We start from the raw sequence: 11,474 nt of genomic DNA, 5'->3' as shown, positions 1-11,474 counted from the left end.
TTGGGAGAGAAGAATCAGAAATTTTAGAGTATTTATGGTAAAAAATTGGCTGTCAGATTGTATCTCTATCATATGTGCCTTTTTACCGCTGATTATTTTTTTCTTACATCAGATGATTACTTCATTACCGGAAATGTTAAAATTCATATCACTGAACAGGCTTTTTTACAGACGAATATTTCTAGATTGATTTTAATCGTGCACATAGCAAACAGTCCGCAAACCATCCTTGTGTTAGGTTTGTAATTCGGAAATTGTATTGTCGAAGGTCTTTTTACGACTACCGCATATTGGTAAACACTTTTCAGCATGGCGGCCGAAGAAGCAGTGTTTGACAGTTGGGAGGACTTTGAAGATAGTGGGGTGGGTATTTAATGTTTTATTCGCCTTGAAAACAGATTTTATTAAGAAACTAACAAAAGACCGTATGCCTTTATTTAGTCGTCTTTGTGAGATTGTCATCCATTTGAATAAATCACCATGAGTGGTGGACTGCCTCGGAGGAAACGCCGAGCAAAGAAAGGAAAGATACTCCGAGAAAACAAATACCGCAGACGGATAAACGACATCTTAACGCCGTTGAGGCACATAACAGTCGAGTTGATCTGATTGAAATCAGACAGTAAAAACTCCATCCCTTTAGTTTAAATGGCTGTTTTAAAACATAAAAGTTAATTTTGGCACTGAACCATTGTGAAGAATATACAAGGTTGATTATTTTGTTCGTCGCTGATCCACGCAGATTTTCATTGTGAAACAACCTAGTCTTTACAACAGTCTCACTATGTGGACAGGCACTTAATGTCACTGTTATACATGTAGGTTATATTTACACATATATACACCTTGAAGGGTGAAAAAGAAAACTCGTGCCAACTGGACACCCTGTCTTCAGCACAAAATGGTATTAAAAAGGGATGTTCGGACAACCTCTTTCACAATTCTGGCAAACCCCCGCCAAGGAGCCCCTCATCAATGCTATCGATGTGAGTCCAGCTCATGTTGGCTTCCTGTCAGATCGTACGTGAGAAGTCAGCCATTACCCTGCGCTGATGGTTATCAGCTCCCCCTGAGCTCTGCCCAGTTTCCTCCCACTAATATTCTGCCCGCTGTCGTACAAGCAAAATATTCATGAGGTTGAATTAAAAATAAAAATTAAGTAAGTAAATCTAGATCAAAGGTTGAAAAAATTGCAGCAAAAAACATACAGGAAAAATCTTTTTGAGTATGACATTTATTTAACACATTTATTTGTGTGCATGTTTTTCATCAGTTGCTGGAGATGATGTCATTGATGAACTTGCAGGGAAAATGAGACCAGCTTAATGCCTCCCTGCCCCACTTCCTCTATTCGTAGTCTGCTACCCACAGAGTTGTTCTGACAGCTATTACTGCTGTTGTCACGACTAAACGTTACTTTATTTCCAGACTGACTTTTGAGGCCTGAAGAAAAGTGCTGTTTAATTTTTATGCCTTAAGAACAAATCTGAGAAGCTTTTTTGTACTTTCATTTGTTAGTACATATCCTACTGCACTTTTGTATTAATTAAAAAGTAAAAACCAGATGTTTCATTTACACTTTACAGACGAGTGTGACAGTGTCAACTTTTTGCCAAATGTTGCAGCTATAATGTTCTGATGATGTTTTTCTTTGTACTCCACTCCTTCAACTAAATCTGCTATATTTCTGTAAAATTTGTATTGTTGATATTTTTCCTTCAGGCCTTGGACAAACATCTTGATACCTTTAAAGTTTTGAAAAGGGAAACAAACAGGTGAATAACAGTTTCATTTATTTAATCAAAAGTTGCCTGTGAATATTTCATTTAATTTTGATTCTTCATTTGTTTGTTCAACATTTTATGCTGTACACAAGAATACTTTACTTATGTGATGGGTTGGGTTTATGGGTAAATGAAGAATACAGGGTAAAAAAACTTTCTGACAGATCTGGATCTGATAGGTGAAGAGCTGGATTTGAACCATAACTTGAGTGGTAGGTGACATGTACTTGTGCTGGGAATCTAGTTTAAACTGTTTAAAGTGTAATGTGAAAAAAGATAAGGAAATGTTTATAGTACCTAAAGACAACAAAAATTATTGCTTGTGAACCACTTTAATTGATGTTTACTTTTTAGGTTTGATTATTTATGTGAATTGTAGTAGGATACAAGTCAAAGAAGAGAGCGGAAGAACAGCTTTCCAGCCACAGATAAAAATTTTGAAGCGTGAACCAGGTGGTGGAGATGCAAGTAGAGGGAGGTAAGTCTGAAATTTCTATGTATAGATTGCAGAGTTTTGTATTTTTACCCTATTACCAATGACTGAAAGAACCAGTGACCCACAGGCTTCCCAAGTTCTCAAACTCCCATCTCCTGTGCATTATGTAAGTGATTTGAACAAGGCAAATTACGTTTTATTCTATTCTTACATACCATTATGAAATAATGGAACCATTAAGGGGAAGAAATAACACCAAGAACAACCAATCTCTCCTTTATGTTAATATGTAACGGTCTAGGTTGTATTTTGAGCATGTCCCTGCCAATGGAATTGACCAATCAATGCACATTTCCAAACAGCAATTCTCCATGTCAGTTTGAGCTCTAAATTCAAACATAACAGTTTTTTCGATGACAGAGGAATGATGATTTTAGGGCAAAGTAATGAAAAAGCTGTCATAAGTGAATGATTCATTTCGTGGAGAAACTTGTGGATTCAATTGAAGGTTAAATGGAAGGGGCTTCCTGAGATGGTAGCATTGTGAGAATTTTATGACTGTGGAGCTGATTTCGGCAGATTCAGGCCTACAACTTCTTCAACTCGGTTACACTGTGTTTGGGTTGAAAACACATGTTTCTGTCAGCAAGCATGACACGAGTCAGGCACGCTGACACAAGTCACATCCGACAACTGGGAGGAAAGAACGATTGAATTTAAAACACTGCTCAAATAGCAACGCTGTTCTTCAGATGGCCTTTAGCTGTATGTAACTCCCAAGGTTGGACTCGTTCCAGTGGCCAGTTATTATTATCCCTTGTATTCCTACACCAGCATGCCTCAGAACAGTGGCTGCAGTGGCACAGAGACAGTGGCTTGTGTACTGAGCTCTGCATTTCGGGAGATGTCTGCCATCATCGTGCATTAGCTGTTCACTCCCATCGCTTGCTTGTAATACCAGCAATTCGCTGCTTTTGGAGGGGTGACTAGTAAGAGGATCGTTGCCTATGTTGCACTTATGCAGATATAGTGCCTAGATGCTTGTTGTTACATGCCAGCTCTTTATATCTCATACAAGGGATATGTGATTATTGGCCTTATGATGTCGGCTATGGTAAATAATTCACCTTTAAACCTGACTGCCTGACCAATTATATGTAAATTCATTTTGCCATTTTCCTCGGAAAATGTGAGCTGTCAGATTTGGAAGAAAACGGATGTTCTGACAGCACAACCCAGTCCCCCTATTTTGTTAGCGAAATGGAACTGTCCCAGCATCCATGACAAGGACAGCAACTGTGTATAGATTGTCAATTTGAGCACATTTTGCTCATCATTGCTTTTAGTATTAAAGTTTTTGGAGGTATATTAGAATAAAACTTAGAAAACTGACCATGTTGGTAATTAAATAATTGTCTCCTAATTTTGTAGAAAGATTTTATTTATTTATGTCGGTAAATCAGTCAGTGTGCTGGCTGGGCATCTTTAAACATCAGACATTCACGTAGGGAGTAGCCTGAGTTCAAGATGACGTGTAATTTTTAAGGAAGGTTACATATGCTGAGAGTTTACCTTTGTTTTCTTAATACATTTGCCCGAAAGGATCCTTATAAAGAATAATAATCTTCTGTTTCTGCAGTGGACAGCAGGCTCCTAAGCCAATGAAAAGTCTGGAGCAGAGAGAGGCTGAGTATGCGGAAGCAAGGCAGAGGATATTAGGTGCGGCGTACAATAAGAATGACTACGCACCAGTAGAGGGAGCCACTGCCACACCAGCACAAACAGAAAGGTGAAAAGCCCTTTTGAGACTTTCAGGAAGTTTGTTTTTGAAAGGACAAAGTACATGTAGTTAATACTGATTATTCGCGGTTTTTTTGCCAGAATCTTTGTCCGCGTGACAAGAATCACATAGGGTTTGATTTGCCATTATGGACCCTTTGAAAAGTAAACCACATGTTGAAAACACATGTTTCTGTCAGCAAACATGCGAAAAAGGATCAAGAATTGGCTCTTTGCACAAACATGAAGGAATCGCCAACGTGAGCGGTCCCCATTCACTGAATTGTAAAACAGCACCAATTGGCTTTATGTCCATTCCAACCATGACACTGTGAACTCATGTGTTGTTAGGCTTGTTGAGATGGGAAAAAGGTGACAAAGCACCTGTTACATTTGGATAAATTTTGTGGTATAGTTCACTTCAGAATTGGAGGGATCTTAGAATACATTTTCAAAACGTGTTAAATTGTGCAATGGTCATGCTGTTATTGACTAATGCTGATTAGGTTGCTGATACATTTGAGTCTTACACTGCTGACAGTTTTGCATTTAATGTTTTTTTTTGCAGACCAAGCCATTTGATACCAAACATGGAAGAGTTGAAGATCTCTGATAATGCAGTGGTACGCCAACCCAAAGGCCCTGATGGAACTAAAGGTTTTCATGTGAAGAGGTAGCTAAGGGAAGATAACTCTGGATAAACTCCTGTGCAGATTGTTGTTTCATTTTTATCCCACCCCTTTAATACATATAACTGTCATCATGTACAAGCGTTTGCCGTTGGTTCCCAGCTGGACAATTTAACATGCAACATGTTTTCATCAGCAGTTACCATGAGATTCCTGTCCATTTCAAGAATTGTTTTATCTTTAAGGATCACATTTTTTTCGGAGAAATACTGATTCTGGAAGAACTGTTTGTGGAGACTTTTTGCAGAATTCGTGCTGACATGTTTTGCTCGTTTTTGCAAGACATGTTTTTATTAATCAGTTAAGATAAATGGTCATGACATTGTCAAATCAGTGTGCTTCTCAATCATAAAGTACCTTGATTTAATATAAAAAATTCTTCCCTAATGACAATGTAGAGAAAGATAATAAGAATATAATTTTAGTGGATCACACGCTGGTTTCACAAAGCACTCAGATTAGCATGTAGCTAACCTAGCGACCACCACCGCAAGCATAATGTTGCTTTGGTTGCTATGTTAACTGCTTGTACACAGTGCTGTGGGTCAAACTTTTTTCAGACGGGTTTGGATACTTACTGTACATTGTAGGCTTTGACTGGACAATCAGCTTGAAAAACATTAAATACTGTATTTCATCTAAAGTTTTGCCACTAAAAATTCACTTTCAGAGCCCATAAAGCATTAAAATGATACATTTGATGCCTAGACATAAGTATTTCTGAGAAGAAATTTATCAAATTTAACAAAAAGCTCCCAAGTGGCCTCATAATGTGAGTGAAGCAAAATGTGTCACTTAAGGTAAAAATAGAATCTTTGGTGGCTCAGTTGGTAAGCACGCAAGCACAATGTAATGACCCAGGAGCCTCTCACCAATGCGGTCACTGTGAGTCCAGCTCATGCTGGCTTCCTCTTCACGGGAAGGTCTTCTATCAACCTGCGGATGGTCGTGGATTTTCCCAGGGCTCTGTCCAGTTTCCTCCCACCATAATGTGGCTGCCATCGTATAAGTGAAATATTTTTGACGATGGAGTGAAACACCAATCAAATAAATAAATAAATAATGTAAAATAATAATACATAATACAATAATACATTAGTAATTTATAAGTTTGGAAACCAAACCCTGTTGAACCAGGCTTTTTCACAAAATGAGAGAAAGAATGTTGACGCCTGATCATACTGTACTATTGATGATAGTAACACCATGACACTTTCATTATTAAGTTTGAGAGATTTGCCCACCTGTAGCTACTTTTGGCGTGGTGAATCCCCACCTACATCTCTAGCTATCACAAATCTATCAAGAAACCATCAACACATAATCCCGCCCCCCAAAATCCAGTAGTTTGCAGTATGTAAACACGCTGATGGTTTTGCGCCAAACATAATAGAATCCATACAAACTCCTGTGATGTTTGATCACAGACCTTGGGGCTGACTTCACTTTCACTTTCACTTTGGCCCATCTCATCATACATGTATAGTATTCCACTGGAGCTCAATTTTCCGTTCAAAGAATCATGTTTGTGGGAAAACATCCAAACTCCTCACAGTGCACATTCTGCTCTCTATCATGCCTATACTCTCCTGAAATCACTGCTGCTGTCAGTCTAGATAGACAGGAACTAGTGAAGATGAAGGAAGAAAATATTCAGACCAAAATATACAGAATATGTAATTTAAAGAAGACTGTGCATGTTTGTGACTCATGGGAATCAAAATATCAACCTACTTCTAATAAACCAAAAGAAAAATTGTTTGTTTAGGGGTATCAAGCTCAATTTTGTAAAACTTGGGCAGGTAGGATGGCTTATATTTGTATTATCTAATTCTTATTTTTGTGAAGAATGGATTCCATGGGTATTAAATGTGAAAGTGATACTATAGTTAAGAGAAATCCTCATGGAAAATCTGATTTAGTTTAATATTAAATACAGATTTACATTTCTTGAATAATATTCCAGCTGCTGCAGTCTTTGAATAATGATAATAATAATAAAATTATAAAGTAAAAACAGTTCTTTGTGGTAGGTGGATTTCTAGTGGGTAGATATCGTTACCTGAACAAAAAGCTTTGTAATTTATACCTTAATGGTGGCATGGATGGAAATGGTATGTTGGAAGCAGAGCATTGCACTGTCAAGCAGTTTGGATGTCCCCAGGGTTTGTCATTGTTTATGTTCATTGACCGATATAATCAGGGAAATGCCTGAAGGCTGTTTTATGCCAAGGCGCACGTAGCTGGTTGCATTTGTTTGCATGAACATCAGTGCTTATGTGTTGACAGGTTAAAATCAGCTCCCAAACAATGTTTGTACTGTGTACATGTTAACTCTACTAGTTCTTCATCATTTTTAAAAAGATTTTAGGAATTTTTAAAGAAGCAGCATGAACTGAATTGAAAAAAAAACAAAAATAAGCAATATACACAAACAAGATTAAATGACACCTTGAAATTTATAAGATAACAAAAAATCTATTAATGAAGTACGCCTCGAATGTTCGACAAGTATTTACTTTTTGCACATTACATCACATACAGTTGATTATGTAGTCAATAAAAATCGGTAAAGATTAACTGAGATTGTATGTTTGTCACAACATGTATATATATTTTTCTATATGAACATATTTAAGGCAACAGGTACGACAGAAACTTGTCAAATGCCAGACAGTAAATAGAAATTCTATTTTTTGAAATGAGAGCCGCGTTGAAAACGTAGGAGCTCGTCCAATAAGAATTGTTTGAAAGAATTTAGCCGACATCGTGCCATGCAATATTCATTATAACCTGTGTACAGTTCTGTTCACTTCATTATTGCATGAAGCATCATGTTATGTCAAGTTCATTATCGTGTAGTGTTTAGCTCATTATTACCTGATGTTCTGTTCATTATATTGCGTGATTTCTTGCTCATCATGTGTGAGGACTTTTTTTCTTCTGGTTATTCATCACTGCTTATTGGCCTGTTCATTATCAGATAAATTAATATCCTGTCCATTATTGCATGTTATCCGGTTCAGTTCATTATCGCATAATGGCACGCTCATTATTGCATGATGTCCAGTTCTGTTCATTTGCATGTTATCTTGTTGGTGACATTGTTGCGTCATGTTGATTATCGCACAATGTTCTGTTTATTATTAACTTCAATATATATTTGTGTGTAAACAATGCTCTCAAATTATATAATATTATCTAAAATGTTTTAATTGATTTTCATCAGCTGTGTGCATGTATGTATAGCCCCCATAGACATTTGCTGGTACCTGTGAAGGCTGTTTGTTATGGGGTATTTTTCATCAGCTGTGTACATGTATGTAGTGCCCCCATAGACATTTGCTGTTACCTGTGAAGGCTGATTATTATGGGGTATTTTTCATCAGCTGTGTACATGTATGTATAGCCCCCATAGACATTTGCTGTTATCTGTGAAGGCTGATTGTTATGGGGTATTTTTCATTAGCTGTATACGTGTATTTAGTGCCCCCATAGACATTTGCTGGTACGTGTGAAGGCTGTTCGTTATAGGGTATTTTTTAGATACATGTAATGCTTATCTTCAAACTTTTCAATCACTAAAGCACTTTTCTCAGTGGAATTTAAGGATACAGTTACATGTATTATAAAAATGATGCTAAAATGATCAGTTAGTGTCAGTAAAGATGCAGGCTTCATGAAACTGTGCATATTAGCCCTCTATACGCCATAGCTCTCTCTCTTGGAATGTTTCAAAATATTGGTTTGCAGAGGTGGTTGACATTTAGGTTGAAGAATTAGGGTAGATCTGTTGCTATGGTGATTCATGAAATTTCTGAGGAGTTGGAGTAAGACAAAGAAGGATAACTGTTGTACAAAGCAATGCCAGGCATTCTCATGTGGCACTGTACTGATGGATATGAGATACAATTGTACAGTTACTTTATATGCCTGGATTTGTTTTTTTTTCCCTTTAGCCATGCTCTGTAAATACACAAGTGGTTTGTTACAATGACATTCACTAAAACAATAACAAAGGCACAGTTTCTGCATTAATTCAAACAGGGTGATCATATCTGGGATGGTCTAGATGGATATTACATGTGTGCAAGTCACAATTTTAGCTGAGCCAGCAATTTCCAGCAAACATTTACTAGAGCGTGTTTACATGTTTATATAGACGCAGCAGTGTGATCCTTTAGCAGCTGGAGGCGCAGGAGGAGCTAAATCCTATGTTTACATGTTTATATAGACGCAGCATTGTGATCCTATAGCAGTTGGAGGTGCAGGAGGATCTAAATCCTATGTTTACATGTTTATATAGATGCAGCAATATGATCCTATCGCAGCTGGAGGTGCAGGAGGATCTAAATCCTATGTTTACATGTTTATATAGCCTCAGCAGTGTGATCCTTTAGCAGCTGGAGGTGCAGGAGGCGCTAAATCCTATGTTTACATGTTTATATAGCCTCAGCAGTGTGATCCTATAGCAGTTGGAGGTGCAGGAGGAGCTAAATCCTATGTTTACATGTTTATATAGCCTCAGCAGTGTGATCCTTTAGCAGCTGGAGGCGCAGGAGGAGCTAAATCCTATGTTTACATGTTTATATAGCCACAGCAGTGTGATCCTTTAGCAGCTGGAGGTGCAGGAGGAGCTAAATCCTATGTTCTCCAGACTGTTACAGGCTTTTGAATTTGAAGTGTGCTATCACACTCCCATACCTAATGCATGAAGCTGAAACAAAGTCTTGGTGTGCTAGAAAGACACACCTGACAAAAGCAAAAGTTTGGGCAGAAAGAATTTAGATGTGGTAGTCAGTGTCCTGGTCTTTCGCAAGGGTGTGATAACTACACACACGCTCAGAAATAGACAAAGGCCTGCAGTGTTATTTAGAAACATGATATTGAATAGAAGAAATGAATTGTTCTTGACCCTGGCTTAGTACACTAATAAATAGTTGAGTAACTGAAGTTTATTATGAGAAATTGATTTGTATAAATTGTCAGTGTGAGCAAGCGGTAATGAAGGTGACAAGCTGCCAATCAATCATGTTTGAAGTGGCATGGGTCGCACTTATTTTGTGGGGTTAACTTAAGACTTCATATGCTGGAATATTTTTCCCCGTCATGGAAGAGATTCCCCTCAAATTTACACGAATTTATCTATAAAGGTAGTTGTCAGTAACATTGAAACAGTATCCAAACTTTTGGTAATTATAGAATCTGCGATTGGTGAACAGGAGCTCACAGTTTAATACTAGTCATGTTAAAACGTCCAATCATATCACTGCACTGCATCTTATCATATGATATCTTGTCATATATCATGCCAGTTATCATATCCAAGTATTTATATGTGTAGCTAATGGCCATGCCTTGAACATGACATGTATCTTAGAATCTGACAGTTAACAGTTATGCTTCTGTGGGACACTTTAATAGTGGTTCTGGTACAGACAAGATATGAGTATTGAAAATGGCATCTTGTTAGAGTAAATGTCCAGAAAAGCAGACCAGTCATGATTTCTTGATACTCTAGTGATGTGGACAGAGTGCTTGTCAGGATCTTGTCTTCAAGAGAGCATACTGGTACTAAAGATATTATGGGCTTGAAGGACCTTATGGTTTAAAAATGCGATTGAAGACAAAGTTGTATGATCTTTCAACCCGACAGTTAATGCTAGCCAGGCCAGTGACATGGAGACCAACTGTGAACAGTCAAAAGCACTGACAAAAAATGTACATAAGCATCGACTGGAACTAGAAAATAGGAAGTACCAGCATGTCCAAAAAACGAAATGTACATGTAAGTGTATATATTTTACCTTTTTCTCCATTTTCATACTTTACCGGTACTGTAATTCATCAACCTTTTTGCATGTTTGCAAGGCGTTGGATTTAACCATATTTTGAGGGCATTAGTTTGTGTAGACTGATAAAATTACATGTTTTGTGAATCCGGGAAATGGGCCCATTCAGCCAATGTAGTTCTGTCTCCAAAATCAAATGCATAAGGTGCATAAATTGCACTAAAACTTGCTCTTGCGAAAACGTTGAGGAATTAGGGTAGCTGGAACATTGAACATTTTCATTTACATGTGTTGTTTAACAGGACTTTATGTTTCTGGAATCCTTTGATTAGCATATTTGAACTGTAAAAGTAAGCCTTGCCACCTTAAAGAAGGTGTAAACACCAGTAATAAGGGCCTAGGGCCCAGTAGCATGCCTCAAAGCTTCTGGATTTTAACTTCTTAGCCTGTCACTTGTGGTCATGGTGGTGCAGTGGTCAAAATGTATTGAGGGCTTAAATTAGTTGTTACGTTGAGCCCAGAAAAATCATCAAAACAAAATGTATATACACCAAGAATTTCATTGGCCAGAGCATATACTTGTAACTGTAGAAGAGGTTTCCAGGTTTCTTTTGTACCTATCACATTATTGAGAACATTTCTGATACTTTTGCTGGAAAACATGCCGACGTGGGGTATTCTTTATACTGGCGTAGTTATGTTATAAAAAGATTGATGACATGCAAGCAGATTAAGTACAGTAGGTTTAACAGATTTTTAAAGGTTTGACTGGTCAGACTTGTGTGATTTTAAAAATATCTTGCCGTATGCTAACTGGGATGGTTCACTACATGCACGTATGTGGACATAATACCAAATCAGTGATGTCCATCAATCAGTTAAAATGTGCTCAGTCTCTCATCATTTCTGATTAAATAAGGCATTGTTTCCCTCACTCCTGAAATAATCTTTCTGGGAAGGTTGAAGTTTGAACATGAATACAAGTGGAAAAGGA

The 11,474-nt window shown here is 37.6% G+C and overlaps 1 protein-coding gene across 1 annotated transcript; it reads left to right on the top strand.

Annotated features, from left to right (window-relative positions):
* The first annotated feature begins 309 nt into the window (after positions 1 to 309).
* On the top strand, positions 310 to 5,066 carry LOC135474913 (SUZ domain-containing protein 1-like). The gene is made up of 5 exons (XM_064754598.1): positions 310 to 363; positions 1,723 to 1,775; positions 2,164 to 2,262; positions 3,860 to 4,009; positions 4,568 to 5,066. Exons 1-5 carry the CDS (start codon positions 310 to 312, stop codon positions 4,674 to 4,676), a joined length of 465 nt encoding a protein of 154 aa, XP_064610668.1. The 3' UTR covers positions 4,677 to 5,066.
* The last annotated feature ends 6,408 nt before the right edge of the window (positions 5,067 to 11,474 follow it).

The sequence above is a fragment of the Liolophura sinensis genome, chromosome 9 (assembly GCF_032854445.1).
Source record: "Liolophura sinensis isolate JHLJ2023 chromosome 9, CUHK_Ljap_v2, whole genome shotgun sequence".
NCBI lineage: Eukaryota > Metazoa > Mollusca > Polyplacophora > Chitonida > Chitonidae > Liolophura > Liolophura sinensis.
The sequence above is the reverse complement of the archived record's forward strand: the minus strand, read 5'-3'. Positions and strand labels throughout refer to the sequence as shown.

Excerpts from the sequence above, each read along its gene's own strand:
- LOC135474913 (XM_064754598.1), top strand. The coding sequence starts at position 310 with ATGGCGGCCGAAGAAGCAGTGTTTGACAGTTGGGAGGACTTTGAAGAT. Across the intron at positions 364-1,722 it reads AGGACTTTGAAGATAGTGGG|GCCTTGGACAAACATCTTGA; the intron begins GTGGGTATTTAA and ends TTTTTCCTTCAG. Across the intron at positions 1,776-2,163 it reads TTGAAAAGGGAAACAAACAG|TAGGATACAAGTCAAAGAAG; the intron begins GTGAATAACAGT and ends TGTGAATTGTAG.